Source organism: Momordica charantia, assembly GCF_013281855.1.
Source record: "Momordica charantia cultivar OHB3-1 chromosome 5 unlocalized genomic scaffold, Mcharantia_2.0 BLBB01000005.1, whole genome shotgun sequence".
NCBI lineage: Eukaryota > Viridiplantae > Streptophyta > Magnoliopsida > Cucurbitales > Cucurbitaceae > Momordica > Momordica charantia.
This window is the reverse complement of record NW_028275163.1, coordinates 19,812,289-19,840,187: the sequence shown is the minus strand read 5'-3', so window position 1 is coordinate 19,840,187 and position 27,899 is coordinate 19,812,289. Positions and strand designations below refer to the sequence as shown.

The following is a 27,899-nucleotide window of genomic DNA, read 5'->3' as shown; positions in this document are numbered from 1 at the left end:
GAGTAGCCCATGTATATTATAAACCTATGTAAAGTCTCTTCTTTTATCAATATGGGATCCTTAACATTTATTATATATATAGGGTTCAAATGTTATTTTGGTCGATATAATTTCAAACATCTAATTTGATCTCTATTCTTTCAACTTTTATTTTAATATATATACTTCCAGAACGTCTATTATATATAGTCACTTTTCAATTTGATCCCTATTTACGAAATCTTCATGCAAATGTTATATACAATGGAAAAACTTTGATACAAACTTATATATTTCATGAAGTTTAGCGAGTGAAATGTCATGCTAAAGTCGTGATTGAAATAAATGAGATAAAAATGAAAATAAAATACCAAAATAGACATTTTAAAAGTATTTGTATGAAATGAACAAAAGTTAAAAGTATAAAGACCATCGTAAACATTTTGAGAGTAAATAGACCAAAATAAGCCAAAATTGAAAGTTAAACTGTAAAAAAGATCAGATCTCAGATATCATTTTCATTGGTGACCTGAAATAGTTGACTGTATTTATATTGGTCAGTAATTTAGTACCCATTTGATAATGTTTCCATTTCTTATTTCTCATTTCTAATTTTATTAAAAAAAGTCATGCATTTAACAACAATTATTTTTAGAAACATTTTCAAGATTATATAGAGATTTTGAAGACAGCAAAAACAAATTTATTGTTTATTGTTCTTATTTTCAATTTATTCGAAAATATAAATAAAATATAAATTTATCATTTTTTAATACATGAGTGTTGAAAACCTTGCAATTCTAATTTTATTTTTTAAAAAGAGGAAACAGGAAAAAAAAAAGAATGGAAACGTTAACAAATAAACCCTTAGAAACTTGTTATTGTTAAATCATTAAAAAACGACATTAATATAATATCATGAAATTTAGTTTTTTTAAAATATAGTTCTTTTAAAGAAGAAAAACAAAAAAAAGTAAAGCATGCCAAATGAAATGTGAGGATTCACCTTATTAAAAGTAATACTAAATATGATATACATATTCATATATGAAACGCATAATAAATAGTTTCTTCAAATTCCATCTCTGCATAACAACAGATTAAAGTATGTACGCATAGGTTCAAATTTCTATCCTGATATGTGTGGTTGAACATAAAGAAGAAGAAAAAAACTAAAAACAAAAAGTAACTCATAAAAAAGTCTGACTAAACATTTCCATCTCCGCGTAACAAATCATTAAAGTATGTATGCATAGATTCAAATCTCTACTCTGATATGTGTCGTTGAACATAAAAAAACACTAAAAACAAAAAATAATTCATAAAAAAGTCCGACTAAACATTGTGCTCTAATCTGTGTTTGCTAAGAAAAAAGGAGAGATGTTCAAAAAGATGAAGGGCCAAAAAGTCGAAATAAGAAGTTACTAATTCCTCATCTCATCAGGGCGGAAAATAAATCGAAATCTCAATGTGAGACAACCTTTTCCATTTGAGGTGGGAAAGAATAGTGAAGTCCACCCGAACCGTTCAATCTTTCACTAAGATTTCGAATTAAACAATGAATAGAAAAGGACATACTAAGATTTATTGTCATGAAAAATCATAGGAGAATAATTGAGGTATAAAGAACTATGTTGTGTGTGAATAAAAAATTAGCCTCACTGAATGTAATTTCCCTCCAGTTTTTTTTTCTTCTGTAAATACAAGAATATGCTGTTCCATTGCTATAACTTGAAAACTAGAGTTTACATACAACAATGAAACAAAAAACAAAAACAAAAACGAAATATACAATTTATATAAATTAAGGTGGAACTAAAACCCCCCAAAAATCAAAAGACGATTTTCAAACGTCTTGAGCAGGGAACAAAATAGCAAGTCTTCCTGCAGGAGTCCACAAATATGAATACGAAACTTGGAAAAAAATACAAGAAAAAGAATGAAAGAATTGAGATTTTGGACCTTCAAACTTTACTGAAAACAAGAAAATGTGAAGCTTTTTTTTTTCTGTGATAACTACTTACAAAATGTGCTCCAGTTGCCGAGTCATCGCCCGTTGAAATCAATGGCTCGGGTACCTAATATGTTCGGTTTGACCGAAAGAACATGTGGTGCTTTACACAGGAAGGGAATCAACAGCCTGCAGCTTTGAGAAAGTTGTCATATGGACTTGAAGTTGGTAATCTAAATGAGTTTGGATGACACTGGTGTTCAGCCATGCACGGCGTCACGATCGGTCTAGATGGAAGTTGGTACGGGTTGGCTGCGAAGTGTTCAATGATTGGACTGCCAACCTGCAAATTCAGGAATGTTCATGAATATTTATGCTTCTCCCACATGGTGAGGAACTTGCATCCTTTAAAATATAGATTTAGTAACAATATTTGGAACTTAAGATTTTATAAAGTTTAGAATTACTTTGACTTTGATAATTCCATTTTCTGTCTAGGGGTTGATTCTGATTTTTTTTTTTTTCATTTGAAGGGAGTTCATATCTAATTTTCAATTTTAATCCAAGAATCATTTATGAATTCACAATCAATAGTTAAAGTTAACGGTTCCCATTTGTCCTGAATTTTTTCTTTTGTGACTGAAAATCCACATTTTTTTTTATTTTCTTTCAATAGAAAAATAAAGCAAAGTTTTTCGGTTTTTAGTTTTAGATATTGTGTGTTGTAAGATACTATCAATCGAAGAGATAGAGCCAATCCAATATTTTGTATCGTTTTGGCGGCATGGCCGAGCGGTATAACAATTTGGTTGGTCTAGGGGTTGATTCTGATTTTTTTTTTTTTCATTTGAAGGGAGTTCATATAACAATTTGGTAAAGCTTCCAATATCCTCGTCTCTCTAATTCCATCCCTCCTTTTTTCTTCTCTTTCTCCTCTTCTCTTGATTTTTATACTCTCTCTCACCAACTTGGATAATCAAATCATGAGGAGGAATGTATTTCTGAACTCAAGATCGGTAGCACCGGAAAGAACCAGAATCTCTACACGTGGAATAGCTAAAACTGATATCCCAGCATATAAGCCTCACAGATGATCCAAAATTAACACATGATTAGGTTGGAGTCTGGGTTCTTACCTCATTCTCTTGGTTTTGCAGAGATAAGATCATGAACTTCTCCTGTTTCTGTTGTGAAATCATCAAAGTAGACATCTTCTGCTGCTTTCCCATCAGAAGTACCTCACAATGGTGGGCCATTTCCTTGTAAGGCACATCAGGTGGCATGGAGAAGGAGATTCTTCCAACTGGAGACGCCGTATCGAGTACCTGATTTGATGAAAACGTGATAAAAGCTACCATTGAAAAATCCAGTTCCCAATTAAGGAGAGCTTGAAGACATACCGATTCTAAAAGTTGATTCACACTCAAAAGCGGAATCACAAAGTGCAACTCTGGATTATCTTTAGTTTGGCTTTCGAATGAATCGCCAAAAGAATCTTCATCAACAGAAAAAATTGGAGCGGACTGCAAAGAGAAAAAAAAGATGTCATGCTCCACAAGTTTAAGAAAACTTATGCTACATAGGTTTATAATCTCTTTAGTGTATTTATTAGAGTTCGAGTATAACCTCATATGCTTCATGAGAAGTATCCTCTAACAGCTGATTTCCGCGAGGACACATATCATCAGGTACGAACTCGCTGAGAAGCTGCTCCTTTATTCTGGACAATTGATACTGCACCATAAGAGATCAAAATCTATTACTATCAATAGTAAGAATCAACCAATCTCAATGAAACTGAGAATCAATCCACAAAATGAGTGTTCTAGTGAGCTTTACGTCTGAAAATGTATCCAAGCTCTTCACAATCTCAGAAACAAAAGACTCTCTAGTTTGATCGTCAGTAATCTCTACTTCTGATAAAGATTTTGAGGCCAAATCATCATCTTCATTAGATCCATATGGACTAGTCATTTTGTCAGACTGTATGGTAACGGCTTGTAACTTGCAGTCCTCTACCAAATGTAGGAAGGGATCGGCCTAAACAGGTTCAGAAACAAGTCATGATTGAAATTTCAATAGCAGCTTCAGATATAAACGAAGACTAAATATGGAAGGTAATGGTTGCTCTAAGTGGTCGGATGCATAACTGAGAAACAAACAACCATAACAGAAGATATTGAACTTTGAACCTCTAATTAATATAGGCAAAATTTGTCTGCAATAGATCTTTGAATAAGCAAAAAGGCAACGTACCATTTTTTCCTCGAATATAGCCTGCATTCTATCAATAAGGGGAAATATATTGAAAACTTTTGATGAAAAGAGGATCATTGATGTAGCTAGAGTAAATAGGGATCTACAACGTGATGGTGGCAGTGATCCTGCAATTAGAGCACAAGTTGTAGCTTGAGTTTCAAATTGATGGAAAATTAAGCCTCATCATTCTCCAGTATAATCTTTCGAGTAAATCATTCACCTAAGCAAAAACTCAATATGGTTTTAAAAGTCAATTCTCAGTCTCACATAGTTCTCTTCATTTCAACGTTTTATTCTATAATATCAACCTCTACCGTGTTTCCTATTTCTTTCTCACATATATGACAGATGCATGAAATGACATCTTGCATCAACGTATCAACATTCCTTCTGACAATAACAAATTTCAAACTTAGTTCATCAATTGGATTGAAGTCCAAATTTGTAAGCTAAAATTTTAGAACTTCACCTGCTTTACTGAGAGAAATATCTCGCAATGAAAATGCTAACTGAAAACTTCGTACTAGGACCTCATGACTTGAGTTCTGCATGGAAAGAACCATATAATGCGTTGAGAAAATTATTCTAATAACAAAATAAAAGAAGTGAAGATTTTGAGAAGAAAGCCTAGAGATATATATATATATAATTATATATATTATATATAGCAAAGTTGTTCTAGACCTTTAAGGCTTTAACTATAGTTTTTCTGGTTCTGATGAAGATTTCGAGGAGAAAAAGAAAGCCTAGTTATATATATATAGAGAGAGAAAGTTGTCCTAGTCCTTCTAACTTATTTATTCTGGTACTGGCAGGGTTTCACAACATAACGTCCTAAATCTTAAGGTGTTTCTCTAAACTGTACGAGGGCCTCGCCCAAACTCAAGCCCTAGCAAAGAGAAATGTTATCATTAGACTAACTGCCACTAAAAATATAAATCGTTAGAGAAAAAAACAGCCTAGAAAGTTCAGCTGAAATTACTCAGATACAATTCGCACCGTCAAAAACATTGAGCAAATCCCTTCTAATACAGGACCCTTGCAAGTAATAACTGGACTTTGTAGAATTTTTCCGTCTCCATAGGAGATTCAGAAAAGGAGAGAGAATAGAGAGCCATTTCTAACAAAACCAAGACATGCTTCAAGAGGGCCCCACGCTTTCTTACCCTTTTTTCCACTTGTATTGTACCCCATTAAATTAGTTATTGCTAGAAATAAGGCCCTAACTGAGGTGGTTTTTTGTAACCTCCACTGGGGAGTCTTGCTTTAGATAGAAACTTTTTTTTTTGTACAACATGTACTCATTATTGTAACCTTTCCACACATTAATAAAAATTGCTTCCGTTTCTGAAAAAAAAAAATTTAATTAAGAGCATTCTGAAAATAATTATTTAAACAGACTTCTAAGGCATATGGGACAAATTGAAAGAACCTATCCCAGCCATTGCAAATTGTATTTGCTAGATGGAATTGTATCCTTGAACTTTTTTCTTCCTTTTTTCATATTTTTTTGAACAAGATACGAACTTCTCATTGATTAATGAAAAGGAACAAAATTGTTCAAAGATACAAACTCCGAAAGGAGCGAAGAAAAATAAAATACAATCACGTAGAGATGACAAAGTTAAAGGACACCACTAATTCATATTATCAATGAAAAGTTTGTTTCTTGTCCAAAAAATAAAAAATAAATTACATGCCATGAGGACACAACTAGTCCATTAAAAGTTTAGCATGCAAGCAAGAAAATGAGATTTTCTACAGAAAAGATATTGACAGTTCATCCCAGTAGAAGCACAAATCAACACATTCAAAAAGTATTGTCCTCAACCTAATAAAACAATTACCTTAGCTCGAGAGAATAGCAAGATCAAGCTGTACGTATGGGCAATTCCTTCATAATTTTCTGGAAAATTAGTGGGAGATATGGATTGTGCCAAAATTGATGAGAGCAAAAGTGTAATTTGGCGACTACTGAGTCGTAGAGAACAAGCTTCCTGAAGTTTAATTTAGAAAATAACAAAGAAGAGGAAAAAGTAAGCAACGTCGGTTACCAAAGCTTTTTGATGACATGCACAAATAAGAGAAATCTCCAAACTTGATAACATTGATGGTTATTCTAACGCATGTTATGACATACTCGTGTCTCACTTAATAAAAAGGTTAAGTTGGTAATCTAGGTAAAGCATATTATATGAGTCAACTATGTTACATATTTCTGAAGACATTAAGGTATAGGAACTTTAATACTTCTGCTTCATCGAGGATCTAGATGCTAATGTACTCTGGGAAATAAATATAAAAATAATGAATTCTGAAAGACAGCATGCTGCATTCTTAATTATAGAAACAAATACTCTTGGTAAATAAATTTAGAGAAAAAAAGGAGCTAGCTACATTATTTTTCACTATTGTGTTGACATGTCAATCATCAACATAACACCCAGGCACATATCAAATCATCGATCAAAGTTGACAGGTAAATAGAGCAGGGTTTACTATAACACCTCCGGTACACGCATCTATTGGCAGGGAACAATAAAAAACAAAATGAAATAAAATACATTAGCAGTGTTCCATCATGCCTAAGTTGGTGATTTGAGTATGCTTTTCTACAATATATACAATTAAAGTAATGAAACATTTAAAATATTAAATGATATTCGCACAACATACTGGTTCTTTGCTCAAGTTGTTCATGGTAGTTTCATCAGTTTTCAAAGGTCCAGAACTTCTCATGCTATATGCCCGGCTATAGGATGACTTCAACCTACTTAGCATACCATTGCTTACACCTTCCTGTTCACCATTGGTAAGAGAGCTGTCTTTTGTATCTGGACGACCATTTTCCAGCAAGGAGAACTTTTCATTCCTCAGCTTTTGGAAAAGGGCAGCTGAAGAAGAAAAAACAGACACGGTTCTTGAGAGTGTCCTAGGAAGATCAGAAGCCTTCATAGACTCAAAATCCGAAGAGCCTGGACGAGGATAAACTGCAGATGGCACAAGGACAACTGAAAAAATACGATGAGCTGCAACTCGTGTTTCATGATCTGGATGGACCATAGCCAGTAATAACTGATGAAACAAAGCCTCAGGGAATGCCTAAGGCACAAAACACTGAATTTATTAAAATCATAAGATTAAACTTTGCAGGAGAGAATGAATCAGAATCAAAAGCACTAGATTGTTTCTTGCCTGGTTTTGATATGACAAATTAGGCAAGGAGGCAACAATTTGAGCAGCACGATAAACAGCAGAAATTGTAGTTCTCGCTATGACTGTAATGGTAGAATGGTTCTCCAACATCACAGCCATAGCATCAAGAACTGGGAATGCTTCTCCAACCTGTTTCTAATGCTTGGTTAAGCATTTAAATTTTTAAGATATGCTCAACAATAATGAAAGTTAAACAATTTAAATTTATATAGCATTTACAAATGCGTATGTACATCACTCCTAAAAGTAGAACAGCATTCTCATCACCTTATGTATTAGCTGTACCAGACACTGATCCACTGCTTCACTTAAGCTTTTATTCCAACTTTTCACATCATCCCCTAGATTTGCATCATCGAGTGAGCATTGTATGCTCTTCCTCAAATGCCTCATGCAGTCACTCACCGCACCAATTATTGCAATAGAAGGTTCAACCTTTGCATCTTGGGCAAGGGCAGTAGTCACAGCAACAACGTCAAGCTGCATGTTAGGCCGCTTCAGGATATTTTTATGGTCGAGATGCTTAATTAACATGGAAAGCAAAACATGAGTACTTTGACCTGTCAAAATAAAAATATAATTGACCAACAAGAGGTTCATCAGAAAACATGAGGCACGAGTGTTTGAATAAGTTGACAGAAAAAAAACACAAACGGGGTTATAACTGAAAGAACGCACCAGATTTGTCCATTAGGAACTGCATATCTTTCAGAACTGGAGTTGCAATACCGTGTTCAGTAGACCATAGATTTCCATTATCAAAGTAACGAAACAAAGATTCTAAAATACGCCTCATGGTTGTAGCTTCTTTGGCAAGTTTGGCCATGTTGTGTAAGCAAACCCTGGACCAAAAGCCAGGGTTCTGGACATCCTCCCTATCGAAGCAAAGATAGTTAATTTATGATGAAACATTTATCTCAACAAGATGACAGCATGCGGACCTAATCAGAGTGAAATGATTACCCTGTCAAGTTCACTCCACCTCTTTCAGTCACAATTTCCCTCCAAGATGGTGTGCTCATTGTGACAACCTCACCCCGTTGCACTTCTTGCACCCATCGGTTATTTAAGTCGTCTGATTTTTTTTCAGGAGCCCCATAGTTTTCAAGGACCACTGAAACAATCTGTGTAAATATAGGACAATCCAAGCTAAGCATCAAATTTCATATAACAATAATACTAATCATACAAAATAAGGTTTGTTCCCAACAAAGGTACAAGTTCGAGGGGGCCGGGGGAGATTTGAACCTAGGGTGGATTGTTTGAACTAACCATACAATGGGAACATGCAGAATATATTGCAGGAAATATAATGACGGTATAATATCCTTAGTACAACAAAATCCAGATTGGTCCAGCATTTCTGAATCAACTTACATTATCAAATTCCACAGAAATGTGAGAGTATTCGCCCATAAACCAAACCTAGAAGAAAACAAAAACCAAATTAGTATTGACAAGCATATTTGTAAGACACATTTTACAGAACGAGTCTTTAACATTATTCAACCATATATTAAAATTAATTCTCAATTTATCAATTTATCAATTTATATTTTGTAAGTACTAAGGAACTCTAATCCTACATTATTTTTAAAACAGAAATCGTAACAAAATTAAATAAACTATATGTTTCCAATCATAAAGTAACTCAAAAACATCTACGGATTGATAAACTTTAGAAAATGGGGAATTGATAGAGGAATAAAAAAAAACATTAAGTGGAGGAGGCACAAAATTTTTGTAGAAAAAAAGTAGAAGAGAAAGAGACTTTATATAGTATGGTTGTAGAAGTCGGAGAATGTTGTAAAATTATTAAAATTCTAAAACTTGAGAAATTTTATTATTAAATTATAATTAAAGGTCAAGTCATAAATTTTATAATTAATTTTTAGAAGTAAATTAACAAAACTTTTTATATTCAATCTTTTCATATTTTAACTTTTCACATTCTTGTCGATCATGGCATTGTCTTGCTTAAGGTGATCTATATGTAGTAATAATTCCACTTGAAAAGTGAGAAAATAAAAAATCACGTATTTAACTTTTAAAAAAATTCATGTTTTATTTATTTATTTTTATTGTTACATTATATTTTTTTAGTACAATATGAGTGGGGTTTCGAACTAATCTCTTGGTCAGAGGTAGGTGCATTTGTTACATTATTAATCATTATCACATGGAGGGTAAGAATCTTTAAAGCCTTGTTTCTTTTTTGACCCAATTAATCGAGAGATAATTGGAAGGATTTTTTGTTTACAAAAATAAAAGATAATTTGAAGGGTTTTGTAACATTGAGACTTTTAGTAATAATATCAATAAGCCAATTGATTAAGAGAGGCAAATCACAATAAATAAGAAACATGAGGAAGGATTTAAACGTGATTAAGTGGAAAATGGAGGGGTTGGCCGATGGGGAGAGAGTATTGAGAGAGAAGAAGAAGAAAAGGAGATTTTGGATGGGTGGAGAGAGAGGGAAACATATAGTTAATGAGAAAGACAATCAATAAGAGGGAGAAATAAAATTTTGACGGTGTGGGTAGAAAATTTCGTGAGAGAGAGAGGAGAGAGATTTAATAAGAGGAATTTGTAAAGGTGGAGATAAAATATTTGGAGGAGGTGGAGAGAAAATATTTGGAGACACAGATTTGTATTTAAATGAGAAAATTGCCACTAAAGGTAATAGTGAAAAATTTTATAAGGAAACTAATTATACCTGAATTTAGAAAAATCTCTATCAATTTAAATGACAAAATTGGGAAGAGAGTTTCTCCCTATAGCCACTTACAGATATAGATAACATGAAAATAGAAAGGAATATAGTTTGCAATGCAAAAATTGTAAAGATTCTACATGTAATCTCTTTGCAAGTTCATGAGTTTTATAGGTACCTTAATGTTGTTATCAATTTATTACTTGTATCATCATCTTGATTAGAAACCATAATATTGTCACTAAGAAGAATGAAAGAAAGAATAAGTGTTCAGTGCACATAGAAAAAGGGCCAAGGCTAGAAAAGGAAAAACCAGAAAATAGGTAATTACAAGAGTTCCAATTTTTAATCACGAATGGGAATGTCCGGAAAAATCTAAAAACGGAAGCACACAGGAAGCATTGAAATCACAACGCTCAAAACCTCCTCTCACCGATAATTCCTATCCTAAAAAATCCTCCTAAACCTTTCGATCTAAATGCACCATAAAATAGAGAGGAAATCATCTTGCTAGAGAAACCTCCCTTCACTCCCAAGAGGATTAAGAAGGACACAGAATTCAAATCTTAAGGAAAAAAGAGACCAGAAACCTTTAAATAGGACTTCGTTTGACAACAGAAAGTAGAATTACGGGAATCAAAACATAGCACTACATCACATTCCTTCCCTCAGAGAGAACTCGTCCTTTGTTTTCATGATGGTAACCGAAACCTATTTGGAGTAAAATCCTGTAGATCAGTCACATTGAAGATGGGAGAGCTGTTGACATCAGCTAGTAACTACTTACTTTAGGCATTAGAACCAATCCTCTAAGTTATCTTGCAAGGACACACCTTCTGCTTATGATCATTATGCTATCATGTAGGAGTCAAAACTAATTGATCATTTAGGGTATGTTTTGTATGCAATCCGAATTCTATTTCTTGTTTTTAGATTCATTTTATCATATTAATTTAGTGAATATCTGTTTGATAAATTTATTTTTTAAAACTATTTTTAAATTTTGTGATTCAAATTGGGCATCTTCAATTCGCGGATGATACTTTACTCTTTTGCAAAAATGATGAGAGAATGCTGGAAATTTTATTTGACACTATCAAGGGCTTTGAATGGATTTTCGGGCTGAAGGTGATTGGGATAAGTCTGCAATTTATGGGGTTAATATAAAAAGTCAGAAAGTGTCTCAAATTGCAAAAATGCTCAATTGTAAGGTTGAGTCTTTGCCTATTATGTATCTTGGCCTTCCATTGGGGGAAACCGAAATCAATAGAATTTTGGAACCCAGTTAAAAAAAAGATTTCAAAAAAGCCTGATAGATGGAAAAGATTCCAGCTTTGAAGAGGTGGAAGGTTGACGCTATGATTTATTGTCTCTTTTCAAGATGTGGGGGAAAGTGAGCAAATTGAGAAAAGTATGAGGAACTTTCTCTGGGATGATTAATCAAATGGTTCGTTGAAGCACTTGGCTCGATGGGATTTTGTTGCACAGCATTTGGAAGATGGTGGACTGGGAATAGGCTTTTTGTCAAAAAGAAACCGTGCTCTTATAGCCAAATGGGATTGGCGTTTCAGCTCTGAAGTGTCCTCTTTATGGCGACGGGTGGTGGCTAGTATTTATAATACTGATTATTTCAATTGGAACACTTTGGTTTTGAAAAATGGTTATGCTTGAAGCCCCTGGATCAATATTAATAAGGAGTGGAAGCTGGTAAAGAAGCGTTCGTCTTTCAGTATTGGGAATGGCAAACGCATTCTCTTTTGGCATCATTTATGGTTGGGGAGGCTGCTCTAAAGGTCAGATTTCCTCATCTTTTTAGGATTTCTGCATCCACATCAGCTTCTGTTTTTGACCTTCGGGATCCAGCCCTTTCTTCTTGGAAGATTATTACAAGAAGGCAGCTCAAGCCTCAAGGACATTGAAATGGGTGAGTTCACAGAGTTATTATCCTGCCTTGCTCTCGTTTTTCCAAAGGTTCCTTCTCGGTAAGTTCACTGTGCAAACCGCAGTTTCCTTCTTCTTTTCCAAAGGATTTTTATGCCATTTTATGCAAATCTAGAAGCCCTAAAAAGGTTAATGTTCTTTCTTGGATCTTTTGGAAAAGTTAATAAGACTGAAGTCCTGCAAAAGAAGCTACCGAGTATGGCTTTTCATTCTTCCTTTTGTGTTCCTTGTGTTAATCATGGAGAAAGTCAGGAGCATATTTTCTTCCATTGCCCTTACGCATTCGCTTGCTGGAGGTCTCTCCTTATTTTCAACATGTCCTGGGTTTTATAGTTTCTCATCTGCTGTTTGGTCTAGGTCTTTCGGATATTCCAGGAATATTATGGATCAATGGAGTTAAAGCACTGTTATATGAGCTGTGGTATGAAAGAAATCAAAGATTTTTTAAAGGAAAAACTAGAGCACCAGAGGATTGCTTCAACATGGCTAAGTTAAAAGCTTCTCAATGGTGTGCTCTTTCCAATCTATTTCAAACTACTCTGCTAGCATGATCTATTCTAATTAGGAGGCTTTCATCTTTCTTTTATAGTTGCTTTAGCTAGTTTGTAACGTTTGTTTTTTTTACTTCTATTTTCTTTTGGCACTCTTCACTCCCTAGGGGAGTTTGTATCCTTAGGACAGTTTGTTCCTTTTCATTAATCGAAAAGTCTGTATCTTGTTAAAAGAAAAAGAGTGGAAATTATAAATATTTGTTTGGCTGGAAGTTGGGTATTTCGAGGAGTTCTCCTTCCGCCTTTATTATATGGCTTTCATATTAAATGCGGTTGGTTTAGGTGGATAAAGCTTCTGCAGAAAAGGTGGATCCAAGGTCTTTTTGTAAGGCCTCCAATTATAAATGTTTATGTTAGGAGGGGTAAAGGAGAGAATTACACAAGTTAGTTATGGAGTCAGTTAGAAGAGAGAGATGGAGGGACATGGAATAAAGTAGGAGGAATGTAGGGAAGATGTTTTTATGCTTTTCGTGGAGTAGAACGGTTATGTTATGTGGAGAGGTTACCAGCCCTCTCGAATTGGCTGGATAGAGGTTGTATTACTGCGTTCTTGTTGTGTATTTGAATTTCAAGAAGTTGTAAGGGGTTTCCTTACACTTTTCAAAAGAATAAAAGGCAGCAGGGGTCTTTTGAATTTGAAAGGCCACTTTCAATAAAAATTAGCAGGTGTCGATTGAAATTCTCATGGGATCCAGCAGGTGAAAATGTCTTTTGAGATTGAAAGGTTAATGGTGCTTAGAAATCCCCTTGGTTTCAGTTTTCTAAGGTGTCTTTTGAAGAAGAAAAGTCACAGAAAGTGTTGAGATCTAAAAGGTTGTCTGGGGATTCGAAAGGTCTTCATTTGGCCTTTAAAATGCCAAAGTTGTAAAAAAAATTAATCTATATATAATATATATATATATATATATAAAATGCCAAAGTTGTAAAAAAAATAAATAAGATTAAGCAATAAATATATCATTAGTCACCATCTTTTAAGCAATAAGATTAACTTACATCTTTTAAAACATTAAAAAAATAATTTAATATCTAAATAAAAGTTTACTTAAATTAAGAAAAAAAATATAAAAATTTTAAAAGTTTTTATATCGTAAAATGCAATGGCAATAACCCATTTAAGCTGCCATCTGTTTATTAGTCACCATGCATGGCACTAACACTAAATGTTCTTGAAAATAATACCATCCATGACCCTCATTTAATGCTTCTTGAAAATGTAATTCTGTCTTTTGCTTTTCTCCCACTTTTCTTATTTTTCTTCTTTTTGCATCTGAATCTTCTTCTTCCTTTCACTCTTCTACTTTTCATTCTTCTTCCATCCTAATGTTTTTTCCTTTTAATTTCGACGATCGACGGAGGCAAATAGTTGCCGGCAAAGACAAAGAAGGCGAACAAAAACAAAGAAGAATGAGCTGTCAAGGAGAATTTTGATAATTTTTAGGGTTTTTCATTTGAGGTAGGCTATTTGTGCGCCAGCCTTCAACAAGGCGATCGCCTTGCCTCAGGCGAGAGGTGCGCCTCGCCCGGTTGAAGGTGCCTCGCCTCTCGCCTGGGGTGTGCCTCAAAATCACTGACGAGAACGTTACTAAACGGACCCTAATTGTCTACTTTTTTAGGACAACAAGCCTCCCACCACTCAAACAATAATGGCAGGAATACTACTACTAATCATAAAAAGAATGAATTAACACGAACTTTGTAGATCAACAAGTACGTCCTATATAGGAACAAGAGTGAATATACTGATTAACCGCACACGCACATGCACACAAAAAATGTGCTAAGGAATTCATAATGCAATTATGCAATTTCTATGAAAACGTCCTGCTGCATCACTATTTGTTTTGGAAATTTGGATAAAAGGAATAGGAGATTTTTCCAACAGATTTTTTAAGGAAGTACGGGATCTTATCATTTTTTGCCGCCTCCACTTGGTGTTCTTTATCCAAACCATTTTCTAATTACTCTATCTCATCTATAGTTAGTCACTGGAGTACCTTCAGCCTTACTCTTGCTTTTCTATCAAAGAATTACGTTTTCTTATTAGAAAGAGGGAATAAAAGACAAAAACAACAGAGAAAACGAGTACCATTGAAAAAGGATTGGGAGTCTTCTTTTCTTTTCTCCAAACTATCAATTTCCTTCGACTAGCTTGATGTAAATGTAAACAGTAGAAATAGAAAGGAATACCATTGAGGAAAGTCCTTGCAAGCCAGCTGAACGCAGGTTTTCAGCCCTTTCATCATCTCCACTATCTTGAGCTAGTTGACACAGTTTTGAAATAAAGGCTTCTAAGTTAAACATGTAAGTCCCATCACTCTAGAAATTTCAAAGATAAGAAATCACCATCAGAGATGCAGCATTAAATCAATAAAATATTTCTTGCAAAACTCCATACTTATATAGCAAAAATGAGGACTTAAGTAATATTTTTCACTTACCTGACTATTCACAAAACTAAATAGAGTCTGACATCCTATAATTTGCATTTCCTTCTGCCGTGTTTGATCCATCAGAGTTTGGATAATGCTAATCAAGCTACTTGCAAAAAGAGGCCTACAAGGAGTACCCACATCCACATGAGTCAATTAGTTATGTTTTAGAACAAACATTAAGTTTTGCTTTGTTCTATGGATGGATGGCAGAAAAGTTTTAATAAAGAGCATAGAACACTGTCGTCCTGCCTCTAATGGACGTATATATAATGCATAAAAATGTCTTGATCGTGATCTCTATTCTTTTTTCTCTTTCTTTCTAAATAAAAAATGACGTATTACTACCAAAAATGTACTGGATATGGAGGTATCCATTTTAATCTAAAACACCAAGGAAATTGGCACATAAACTCCAATTGGCTAAAATATAAATAGGAGAAATTATAAAACCCCTATTCAGCATTATAAATTCTACTATTAAAGTCTAGGTTATTTGGAATATTTTCCTATTAGGGTATCGGTTGTCTCTGAATTTATCCAAAACCAAGGTGACAGGCATGAACAGCAACCTCAGTGAGGTGAATGATAAAGCTCGTCGCTTTGGTTATAGGCTGAAAGCATTCCCTTCACGATCTAGGTTTGCCTCCAGGAGGAAAACAAAGGTCTTAGTTATAATGGGAGCCCTTGATTGATAAACTCAAAGCAAAGTTGGTTAAATGGGTGGAGAGGCCTTCTTCTTTCTGAGGGAGGGATATTGACATTGGCTCAAGCGGTTCTCAACCGTCTCCAAATTTATTATTTTTCAGGTGGATGGGGTTTCCTTCTGAATGAATTTGGTTTATCCATTTGCTTTCCAAACAGCGTGGAGACTGGCTTGTTGAAATTCTGATGGCTTGAGATTTAGAGGCAAGGCTAAGATTCTCTGGAATATAATTGTACAGTGAGGAGCTATCCTTTGGCTGATTAGAAGGAAATGAGCCTTAAGTCTCTTCGAAGATAATTTGAAGACCTACTCTGATTATTTCCCTCTACAATTGAATTTAGGACGGCAGAAATGGGGACCTACTCCTTTTCGTTTCGAAAATATGTGGTTAGAACACCCCAAGTTCCTAGATAATGTTGATAGCTGGTGGAACTCCTTGCCAAACGATGGCTGGCCGGGCTACGCCTTTATGGAAAAATTGAGAAGGCTTAAACCTTTATTAATACAATGGAACAAAGATGAGTTTGGGAACGTCGCGGACACTAAGAAAAGTATTTTAGATCAGATTGATGAGTTAGACAAAGAAGAAGATAGGGGACACCTAAATACTGATCAAACCTCTATGAGGATTTCCCTAAAAGCAGATATGTTAGATATAACTTTGAAGGAACAGCAGACGTGGGCTCAAAAGTGCAAACTCCAGTAGTTAAGGGAGGGAGATGAGAATTCTCATTTTTTTCATAGATGGTGTCTGCCAAAAGAAACAAAGCAGCAATTCGTTCTCTAGTTGATAGAAACGGGACGGTCCTATCCTCAGATAGTGAGATTGAAGGAGAAGTTCTAGCCTTTTTTATAAATCTGTACACTAAAGCAGATGGCACTAGATTTATCTTTGAAGATATAGAATGGTCCCCCTTGAACTCGCATTGGCAGGAATGGATAGAATCTCCTTTCAATGAGGAAGAAATTTTTAGGGCGGTTAGAAGTTTGGCAAATTTAAAATCTCCAGGCCCTGATGGTATGACAGCGGAGTTCTATAAAAAAAGCTTGGAACATCTTGAAGTTTGACATTCTCAAGGTGTTCCAAGAGTTTTTTAAGAATGGTATCATTAACGCACGTACTAATGAGACTTATGTCTGTCTAATCCCGAAGAAATTACAAGCGAACAAAGTGGGAGAGTTCAGACCTATTAGCCCAGTCTCCTCCCTTTATAAGATTATTGCAAAGGTGTTGGCAGATCGTCTTAAAAAAGTCCTTCCCTCCATCATTGCAGACCCTCAAGCCGCCTTTTTAGAAGGTAGGCAGATTCTGGACGCCATTCTAGTGGCTGCAGACGCGGTCGGCGAGTGGAAATCTTCAAACAAGACAGGTTATCTTCTCAAGTTAGATTATGAAAAAGCTTATGATAAAGTGGACTGAGACTATCTCGATGCAGTGTTGCAGAAGAAAGGCTTCGGCGGAGAATGTGGATTAGAGGATGTTTGTCCACGACAAACTTTTCGATTATTATTAATGGTAGACCACGGGGCAAGATCCATGCGACCAGAGGACTTCGGCAAGGAGACCCTCTTTCTCCTTTTCTCTTTACTCTAGTAGGAGACTCTTTTAGTCGGTTGGTTCACTTGTGTTGTGAGAGAAGGATGATTAAAGGTTTTGAGATAGGGACTAAAAAAGTAATGATTTCCCATTTGCAATATGTTGATGATACCATCTTGTTCTGTCCGGATGAGAGGGGTTTTTTGAACAAATGGTGGATTGTAGTTAACTGGTTTCTAATGGTTTCTAAGAGCTTCAGGTCTTCCGTTGAACCTTGATAAGACCTCTCTATAGTTGGCATCAATATTAGTGAAGATAGACTGAGTTGCCAAGCCTTGAAATTAGGATGCAGAGTGGAAAACCTCCCCTTCTCTTACCTTGGTCTACCCCTTGGAGGAAATTTTAAAGCTGCTTCCCTGTGGAGACCTTTGGTGGAAAAGCTGAAGCAGAAATTAGGAAAGTGGCAGAAACTTGTTCTCTCAAAAGGAGGCAGATTGACCTTGGCTCAATCGGTGTTGAATAGTATGCCGATATACTATTTGTCTCTTCTTAAAGCTCCGATTGGAATTGCAAAAGACCTAGACAAGATTGTTAGAGATTTTTTTTGGAAGGGTGATAGATTACACACCCACAAAAATCTGGTCAATTGGGAAACCACTTCCCTGCCTTTAGAAAAAGGAGGCCTTGGCATTGGGGCTTTTTAGCAACGAAATAACGCTTTGCTTTTGAAATGGTTATGGAGGTTTACACAAGAGGAATATGCCTTGTGGAGAAGAGTTATTGAAAGTATTTACGGGATAGAGCCCCTCGGGTGGCTGTCTAAAAAGCCTAGGGGTAAGTTGACGGGCAAACCCTGGGTTGCTATAGCTAAAAACAGCATTTTCTTCCTCAAATTTCTTTCTTTTAAAGTTTCTCGCGGCGACAGAATCCGCTTTTGGTTGGATAGATGGACGGGGAATACTACTCTAGCTCATGACTTCCCCGACATTTATGCTGTTTCTTTGAAAAAGGAAGCTTCGGTTGCTGAATGTTGGAAAGAGAAGCAGCTTGCTTGAGACCTTGGTTTAAGAAGGGGGCTCCATGATAGAGAAGTAGAAAGCTGGGTGGATCTTATGGGAAGGCTGGACACTATTCAAATTGAGGAGGGAGCCGATAAAGCAGTTTGGTCTCTAGAATCCTCTGGAAAGTATACAGTAAAATCGGCCTTCCAAGCTGCTTTTGAAGTTCCAAGCACGAAACCTCTCATATCTTATCTCTTATGGAAGTATTCTATCCCTAAAAAAGTTAAAATTTTCCTATGCACTCTAGCTTGTAGGGCTGTAAATACCACAGAGAGACTCCAGAGAAAGTGTCCAAATTGGACCCTCTCTCCTTCAGTTTGTGCTTTATGTCAGAAGAATGAGGATACTATGGACCATGTCTTCCTTCATTGCCAGTTTGCTTCTCGTGGTTGGTCCTTTTTGTTCCAAATTTTTGGTTTCTCCATTTGCCTTCCTCAGAATATTGAAGGGTGGTTACATGAAACTCTAAGAGGGTGGCCTTTCAGAGGGAAAGCAAAAATCCTTTGGAGTTGTGCAGTTAGAACTCTTATGTGGAATCTGTGGTTGGAAAGGAACACTAGAATCTTCGAAGATAAGATTTCTTCTTTTGAAGTTTTTTGTAATACAGTTCATTTACACACTTCATGGTGGTGTCATAGGCATAGAAAATACTTTTGTAACTATAGCCTCTCTTCGATTATGCAAGACTGGAGAGCTCTTCTTTTGTAGTTCTCGGGAGGGGGATCCCTCTTCCCCATGCCTCCTGCCCTTAGGTTGTTTCTTGTGTTTCTATGCTTTTGCTAATACAAAGTTTCTTATCCAAAAAAAAGAAGATAATTTGATCACAAATGATTCTTTTGCTTCCAGTGTACAGTGTATAGCTTCTGGGTGGTGCTCTAGTCACAATGAATTCTTTTGAAATTATTGTCTATCATGATTATTAACAATTGGAAGGCTTTTCTGTGACCGCTCTTCTCCGGGAGGGGGTTCTCTACCCCAGCCCTTAGGTTGTCCAAACTAGGTGTCAAGAAAAAAAATATTGACATGAACACGAAGATTTCTGTGTAGAGCAAACTAATGTGTTCTCTCTTAGAACTGATATAACTCGATAATAAATGCACTATGCAGATATACGAAAAAGAGCAAATAAAATAATTATTTAAAAAATGGTTTGACTCACATTTGCTCCTTACATGAAACCAAAAGTTTTCTATAGATGGACATAACAATTATTACGGCTTGAAAGTTCTCATTCCTCAATTCTCTGTAACATCTTTGCTCAAGAGAACATGTGATCTGATCATGAAATTTGGAAATAAAAAATTAGTATAGAGACTAAAATCAAACATTTAGCATGCTAATTACTCATTGATGATAATTGGGGAAAACAAAACTTCATCCAAAGAGAATAAAATATGAAACTTGATTTAAAGAAATCTTTCAAAGACCAGGAACAAGGATAAAATTTAAACTCTGGAAAGGATACATGAATATATACAGCACAGTAACCAGAGACTATTCTGACTCGGTTTACCTGGAGCAGAAACTACAACACTAAATCCTATAAATTTAATTCGACCAAAATTTAGCATAATCCTATCAAAGGAGAAGAAAATACAAAACTTGATTTAAAGCAATCTTCCAACCAGAAACAAGCATACAAAAGAAAAGATGCAATTTGACCTCCGGAGGGGATACATTACTATATGCAGATCAGAAACCAGATGTTACCCTAACATGATTGGTTTACCTGATGTAGAAACTAGATCCTGTAGATTTAGTTGACAAAAAATCACTATAATCCTTATCTAATTTAATAATATGATGGATAAATGTCTTATTCATGACTCAGTATCTCAATTATCACAGACCTCAAAAGCTACCAAAACTTATCTCCAAGTTGAAACTCATGGTTTCCTTGCTGAATGGTATTCATACTCGAGATTCGAGAAAGAGATGATAAACGGGGGTGGAAGCTGGAAGATGCAGACTCTATAATTCTTCCATGATGTGCGAAGCAAAGGTTTGTTCAAAGGTTGTTGGAAGACCAATAACCCAAAGAAGGTGATATGAACTGACTAGGACTTTCAAGTTAATATATACTTTTATTTAAGAGTTTCTTATGTATTTTTTTTTATGATATCCGTGTGTCCGGGCCAGCTTGCGTACCTCGACTAATCACGGGCCAACTGCCTGACCCTACTACATTTGGTTGACAAGGTAACTCGCAGAATATTAAATCCTAGGTAGGCGGCCACCATGGTTTGAACACATTCCGTCTAAGCCCTTTGCTATTTACATTGGCCCTTGTTGATGATGATTTTCTAACGTAATTTTATTGCGTTCAATTTTACTTTTTTCTTGAACTTATTAAGCAGGGCACATTTTGTCTTTTTGCTATGGTTGATGATGTGGCAGTTGGGAAGCTATCTAAAGTCTTGTCATTAGTTTTTTGGACAGATCAATTTTGATGAATGAATTTTAGCCATCTAACTTTTCCTTTCAAGTTTAGCAAGAAGCTTTCTTGAACTTTTGTAATATCATGACATGAGTAGCATGCCAAGAACATTCAAGTAAAATTGATCATCCTATTTTGTGGAGTGTTTGACTTTTGGCCAAAGAATTTGTTTTTTTTCCCTGAGGGCTTTCATCTTAGGCAATCTGTGTGACCTAAACTTTAGATTTAAAATCATTTTTCATTTCTCTCAATCAAAGTGATGTTTCTTATCGGAAAAAAAACTTTAGATTTAAAATCGAACAAATTGAGGATTTTAGTTATTGTACGACTTACTTGAACAGGATCTGTTCTATAGTGTTAGAATCCATATAAATGAATTAAATTTACCCAACCCATCAACTTAAGTTTTTGGGTTGAGTGGTGGTTTGTTCATTCTTAAGATGGTATCAGAGCGGGAGGTCCTGTGTTCGAACCCCTGCGTTGTTATTTCCTCCCCATTTATTAGGATTTCCACTTGTTGGGTCTTGATGTAATTTTCCAAGCCCACAAGTGAGGGGGAGTGTTAGAATCCATATAAATGAATTAAAGTTGAGTGATGGTTTGTTCATTCTTAAGATATAAGATATAGGTTGTATAACTGTATCTTTGAGTTCCAAGGATTTTAGTGTTTGAATTAAGGACTCATATACTAAAGGGTTTCTAATTCCAATTCAATAGGATTTTCACATCAGAAGGTAAATGGCGTGTTATTATGGGATTCTACAAAATGAAAATGTTAATACAGCAGATAGACTTCAAAGGAAGCTGTCTTCAATGTCTTTGGATCCATCAATTTTGTGCTATGAATGAAGGCAAGTGAAGACCAAAACCATCTAATTTTCCAGTGCTTGCATAGTTGTAAGTGATGGCAATTCCTATTACAACGGTTTAGTATGTATTCAGTAACAAAAAAATGTACAAAATATAATGCCTCACAAGTTCTTTACGGTTAAAGATGCAGAGCAAAGATACATTGCTACGGATGAATGCAGTTAAAGAAATCATTTCTTCATTTTTTTATAAGAAACAAGAGACTCGTTCAGAAAGGATGAATCAACCAAAAAACAACCTAAGATTTAAATCAATAATCTCAGTGTTGTGGATCAAAAGAAACCAAAAGACATTCAACGACAAATTTTCAAATTGGGTCGAGAGAACGGACTTGCCAAAACTTAAAGTATCTTCTTGGGATTCCTTGTCTTCTTTATTTTATGGTTATTCTTTGCATAATATTTCCATTAATTGAAGGGCTTTTTCATAATTTCCTTGTATTGAGAGAGGTTGTGATAGGAATGTTATTATGATAGAAGTTAAGGATATTATTAGGGTATTAAGAGTATATTAGTAATTAGCTAAGGGTGGGCGTAATCGTAAGAAACACTTTTCCTGCCCGCCTAGATGTCACATGCGGACGGGGACCGTCGAAGAAGTGCCTTGACGCGCTATCACAGTCAGGTGCGAGATGGTGGTTTGGTCGGGTGAGAGGGTGTCGGCTAGGTCTAAGCAGCCTGGTCTACAAGTCATAGAGTGACGGCTAGTGGATGGGAAAGGATGGAGATAGGCAATTGTTTAGTGACTTTAGGCTTGAGTAAATAGACTTGAGAGTGGGAGGTTCCAACCTCAAATACTTGAGACTTTCTTGAACTGCTTTTATCCTTTTACTTGGAACCAACTACCCTCTTGAGTCTCTTTACTCAAGCTTAGCCTCTGTATGATTGCCTACCTCCATCCTTTCCTAACCACTCTATTTATAACAACATCCTACTAATAAATTCCTTAACTAATTACTAATACACTGTTAGTACCCTAATAGTATCTCTATCTTCTATCTTAATTGTTTTCCTAACAGGTTGTTGGTAACCTCATAGGATTTTGGGTTTATTTCTTGTATTAGTAAACATTATCCTACTGTAAAGGTTTATACTTCATAACTTTACACTATTTTAATAAAAAGGTTTGATTTTCATTATAGAAAATAAAGTAAAATAAAAGGTTGAAACTCACGTTTTTTCCACTCATCATTGAGCCATTGATAGAATAATAAGGTTCGATTAAAAGGACTTTTGCAGCATCATAATTCCTTCTTCACGGCTGCAGTCTCTTTATCACTTACCCAATGCATATGTTGCATCCTACCAAAATCTCATTCAACCAATAACTTAACTTTCATTTGATATAATTTTTAAAGAGAAACCAAAGGTAAAAAATTTGTTCACTACTTTAACTAAGAAGGTTACATACTCTTCAGACACATTGAATACATGCAAAGGAATACGGTAAATAAAATATGAATCTCTTGATGAAATATGTTTGCTATAGGAAATGTGCAGCTTACCTCTTACATCAGACCAAGATATACCACAAAAGAAATATATAATATTATCCAACCTGTTGTCCTCATTTTTAGTTTTATGCCTTTTACATTATTCTCACTCTTTTGAGAGTTTGTATCATTGAACATATATCTTCTTTTCAAAATCATGAAAGCTAAACAAATGCTGTAAAGAAATCAGACTAAAAGAAGCTTCTCAAAACACTGGTCATCAGCAACAATTGGACAAATGCTAACAAAAGAAAGTTAGCTATTATTATAATGATTGGGAATAATTAAGAGGTTACAAGGCAAATGAACAAAAAGATAGAGACGTGAAAATGAATTAAGATGTTTGAGAGCAGTTATACAAATATGCTTCGGAAAAATGCTACCCATCTTGATGTCGTCTACCTTGCAGACGATCTATAACATGTGAACCAGCCACAATAAAAGTGAACCAAAAATTTAGAAAATAAAACTGTGATATCACATGGCAGAGTAGAACATAATGTTAAGCCTCGATAGACTTACCTTTGGAATTCGAAGAGGATTTTTAGCAGCATATTCACATAATTTCCCTATCTTCCGATCATTCGGTCCTTCTTCCTAACAATATAGAGATTATCATCAGTCAATTACATTACAAAGACAATAGCACAAAAGTGGTTAACAAGTGGATCTGCAGTAGCTTTGGCAAATTGAAGGAAATGGTTTGGGTTGTTTCGGCTCATCGTTTTGTCAAGATATTAGGCATTTTGTTCTTTAATTTTTTATTCTGTTGTAATATTTGGAGATTCGTTCTTTATTTGGCTATTTAGTCTTTTTTCATTGCTTTTTGGAGTTTGTATCCTTGAACTTTTTCTTCCTTTTCATCTATCAATGAAAAGTTTATTTATTGTTTAAAAAAAATGTAAATCCAAAGTAATTTTTTAAGTTATAAGGGTTAAAGATGAGCACATGCAGACCTAACTCCTGAATTGAATTAAAATGACTTTTATACACATTGATGGAGAAATACGTTCTATGGGGCGAGGGTGGATGTAGAGGGAGAGAGAGAGAATCAACAAGAATAAAGAGAACCATCCGTGAATATCAAGAATATCAACAAGACCTTTAGAGTTCAATAGCAACATAAGGGAATTCCACTTTTCCAACTCCTTGTCTATAACAATTTTCTAAATAAGGAACCACCCGTGAGACTTCCAATCCCAAACCATAGAGATGCACCCTCTTCAAGGAAAGCCGTCAAAAGCAAACACACCCAACCAAGGAATATTTCTCATTGGCCGCCTTTCTCCAAAGGCTTGAAGATTTTGAAAAATAGCACCGCAACCATTTACTTAACAAGACTTTGTTCGTCTCCATAGTCCTCGCCAACCCTCCCCCAACCAAAGATAGGGAGACGGTCTTCAAGTTTACAATGTGGGAGTGCCCTCAGCAAACACTGAATAAACAAAGGAAAAAATTGTTGGAGCAGAACATGTAGTGAGGTTTAAAGAGCACTGCCTATATAAGCATTAACCTGCCATATTTGGAGCAGAACAGGCTTCCATCCACCCAACGTCAAAGAAGCTTTTTTGCACTATTGATTCCCAAAAAGATATTGTCCTTGGGTTAGTTCCAAGTGGGAGACCTGGAAAGGATTTCATTGGACAACCCCACATAGAGGAAAGGCAATATTCTTCTTCCGAACTCATACTAATACCAACCATAGAAAACTTAACCAAGTTGACTTCCAGGCCAAAGATAACTTCAAAAGTCTTAACAATTCTTAACAAATGCAGTTCTTAACTGACAAGGGATCGCTCCGTTGATACACGCTTCACCGTAAACAGCTGAGCCAGGAAAAGAAAACATTTCCTATCCATGGTTGTAAGCAAAAGGAAAGCTTTAGCTTATATAGTTATCTTTTTAGATCAATCCTTCCACAGAACCTACTTATATCTAACATTTTCTACAGAGATTGATGGAAAGTTGATAGGCCCCCATCTTGGATGGAAAGGAGAATAAAGCACTGATTGTTAGGCATGAGAAGAAGGGAGAATTTTATAAACCAAATGTCATTTAAGATTGGAAGGTTAGAGTCAGCCAACAATTGAGTGAGAAGTTAATTCGATGACTGTAGTCGTAGTGGCTACAGAGGGAGTAAGTTGCATAGAGAGAAGTCGGTTTGGAAAGGGTACGGTTGAAGTCCGGTTTAGGAGAGTAGGAACTGAAAGTCTCTCGAATTTCTTTCATTGTTCACACTTCACATTTCTTATTTTAATGAAATATAAAGGGGTAAAAAAACTCTATCAAAAGTGTCATTGTCTTGAATTATATTCAATGTGTTTACACTTTTGGGTCAGAGAATTCCAGCAGATTGCAAAGACAACAGTCGAAGCCAGAGATTTGCAAAGTCAAATATAAATTAGATAAAATGTAGCAGTTCAGTATGCTACAGTTAAAACAGATGGATAAAAACTGCATGTAGAACTTTAGAATGGATTGAACAGAAACACAAGCATGTTACTTAGTAAGAAGATGAATGTTGCATAAATATCAGTTCAGTGAGCTCAGAACCTCACTGCGGCCTATTTCTACTTCAAAAATAGAATTCAAAACTCGCCATGACTAGTCATCACCAAAACCCCCCTTAGACCCCATAACATGAAACAATAACAGTTCTAAAAAGCTAAAGACAACTTATTCTTCTTCTCCCCATGCCAAAATAATGCCGGGTTCAGTAGTAAAATGCGATGAGCATCAAAAAATACTAACCTGATTACGAGGAAATATATCTGCGATAAGTTTCTTGTACCTCTTGACGGGCTGTCTAGACCTTGCCCTCATTGCTGGACAGAAAAAACAAAGACTGCCACATGCAGGCAAGACTTGCCGAGAAATCACACCCGAAATAACGCTCATTTTCAAATTACAAATATGTACAATCACAACAAGGACAAAATCCGACAAGCCCACAAGATAGCGCTTTCTTTCCCTTCTAAACAAATCAAAGCTCAAATTTCGTGGCCGAGAAGGGAAAGAAAATCTCGAACTCAAATATTCACAACTCCGAAGCCAATTTACCAGCCTACAGATTGAAAGATTCTAGTCACTACATCGCAAGTAAAAGGCGGCAACGAAACCTCCAAACCCCACCAGTCCGGATCGAAAAAAATCAAAATCCCCAGATGGGATAACTAACAAGATCACAATCAAAATTCCAAGAACAAAAAATACCTACGATCATTGTCTGAAAGAGCAGAGCAGAGGCCGGAATTCCCCTAAGGCCATCGGGGGGGTGAAATCAAAACGTACCGGAATTCCAGCGTTTAATTTCACCGCAAAATTCTCAGTCTTTCTCTCTCTCGAATTGATTTCCTCTCATATATACGGAAAAACGATGAAACTATCCGTTCGGGGCTGCCAATTATGAGTGAGAACAAAAAGAAGAAAAAAAAATCCCATAACTTTTTCAACGGCATGGTTGTCTGTGGGTCCAAAATCCATGGATTGGGTGACCCACAAGGCATCGCCATCGTTGGATCACATGGAAGCTCTGATGGCCGTTAAAACCCGAAGCCATGGAAGCCATTTTAAAGTATTGTTTTGGCTGGTAGACATGGACGTGCTGGCGAGACCATACCCATTTTCTCAAAACTCATCATTCATATAAATTATGGCCCTATTGCCTTTTTTCTTTTTTTTGGTAATTTAATAATTAAAATGACACTATTTGAATATGGGGAGGCTTTATATTCCATTATGCACCTGTGATGCGTAAGAAATGATTTCAAATTACAAAATTTAAAACTATGGAAATGATTTCAAATTTTTAATTAGTTTGGAAGAAAAAGATTATTAAAATTAAAATTTATTATTTAGATGTTCACATAAATAAAAATAATGTTTAACATTTTACTATTATGCCTTTAATATTTTTAGAATATTATATTATTAATAATATAATTTTTTAATATAAACTAGTAATTTCACCCACCAAAAATATAAATAATTTAATCAAATTAACTTTACAAAAATTAAAACCTGTTAATGCCACATTTATTTTAAAAACTAAACAAAAAAAGCTTGTAAATTTTCTTATTCAAATATTATAAAATTTCTTAAAATCAAATTATTCCAATTTATTCGTAACAATTTGTTACTTTTTTGTTTTTATCATAGTTATTTTATGATATGCAGTAAAAAAAATAAAAACAAAATGAAAAAAGAAGAAAAATATACAAAAAAACATAAACATATAAAGATCTAAACAATATTGAAATATAGGAATTCTAAATACACCAAAAACAAAATAGAAAATCAATCTTTGTTCATGTTATAAAAAAATCTTTGTTACAGTCGTGATGAAAAAAAAAAAGACGAGTTTATAGTTATTAGAATTTAAAAAAAAAAAACTAGCAAGAAATCAAATTTTGAAACTAATTTGGTTGATGATGTACAAATAAAGGAGGTTAGAGTGCTAAGTTTTTTCACATAGGTAAAATCGAAATTTGTTGCATTTAAATTTAAAATCCTCACAAATGGAACGTATTTGGAACGGAAAATATTTAAACCAAAAATATAATTCAAAATCATTTAAGATTTCAAATTCTTTTTTTTTTATTTATCCAAACACGACAAATGATTAGGATTTTGACAAATAGGGGTTTGGACTCATTTATCAACGTTGTTGTTTTCTCGTTTCTATCTCTTCATTTTTAATTAAAAAAAATTGCATTCTTCCAGTATTTATGAATATAAAACTTTTGGAATAAATT

The 27,899-nt window shown here is 35.0% G+C and overlaps 1 protein-coding gene and 1 long non-coding RNA gene across 9 annotated transcripts; both read right to left on the bottom strand.

Annotated features, from left to right (window-relative positions):
- Positions 1 to 1,593: 1,593 nt before the first annotated feature.
- On the bottom strand, positions 1,594 to 26,661 carry LOC111019828 (protein SEMI-ROLLED LEAF 2). 8 transcript variants are annotated; one of them, XM_088123708.1, is made up of 20 exons: positions 26,359 to 26,661; positions 25,897 to 26,209; positions 23,668 to 23,742; positions 19,506 to 19,621; positions 15,052 to 15,166; positions 14,801 to 14,929; positions 8,783 to 8,830; positions 8,369 to 8,529; positions 8,084 to 8,280; positions 7,673 to 7,965; positions 7,385 to 7,540; positions 6,866 to 7,264; positions 6,037 to 6,186; positions 4,659 to 4,734; positions 4,187 to 4,314; positions 3,770 to 3,970; positions 3,557 to 3,664; positions 3,331 to 3,453; positions 3,067 to 3,255; positions 1,594 to 2,273 (listed from the first exon to the last, which is right to left on the bottom strand). In XM_088123708.1, the coding sequence occupies exons 2-20, from the start codon at positions 26,041 to 26,043 to the stop codon at positions 2,112 to 2,114; spliced, it is 2,973 nt and encodes a 990-aa protein (XP_087979834.1). In that variant the 5' UTR covers positions 26,044 to 26,209; positions 26,359 to 26,661; the 3' UTR covers positions 1,594 to 2,111. The 8 variants fall into 8 exon arrangements, with proteins under 8 accessions (XP_087979834.1, XP_087979832.1, XP_087979833.1 ...); XM_088123706.1 differs by having other exon boundaries at positions 6,866 to 7,291; positions 26,359 to 26,658; XM_088123707.1 differs by having other exon boundaries at positions 6,866 to 7,291; positions 26,363 to 26,658.
- Positions 24,227 to 25,890, bottom strand: LOC148211509 (uncharacterized). The gene is made up of 2 exons (XR_015790723.1): positions 24,659 to 25,890; positions 24,227 to 24,580 (listed from the first exon to the last, which is right to left on the bottom strand). It is a non-coding gene; the product is annotated as an uncharacterized LOC148211509 (long non-coding RNA).
- Positions 26,662 to 27,899: the final 1,238 nt, after the last annotated feature.

What these genes read in the sequence shown, in the direction of transcription:
- LOC111019828 (XM_088123706.1), bottom strand. Translation starts at nt 26,043, where the DNA reads ATGAGCGTTATTTCGGGTGTGATTTCTCGGCAAGTCTTGCCTGCATGT. An exon ending in TGCTATTCTCTCGAGCTAAG is followed by an intron (nt 4,735 to 6,036) that starts GTAATTGTTTTA and finishes CTTTCCATGCAG; the next exon opens with AACTCAAGTCATGAGGTCCT. An exon ending in TGCAAAACCAAGAGAATGAG is followed by an intron (nt 2,274 to 3,066) that starts GTAAGAACCCAG and finishes CTGAATTTGCAG; the next exon opens with GTTGGCAGTCCAATCATTGA.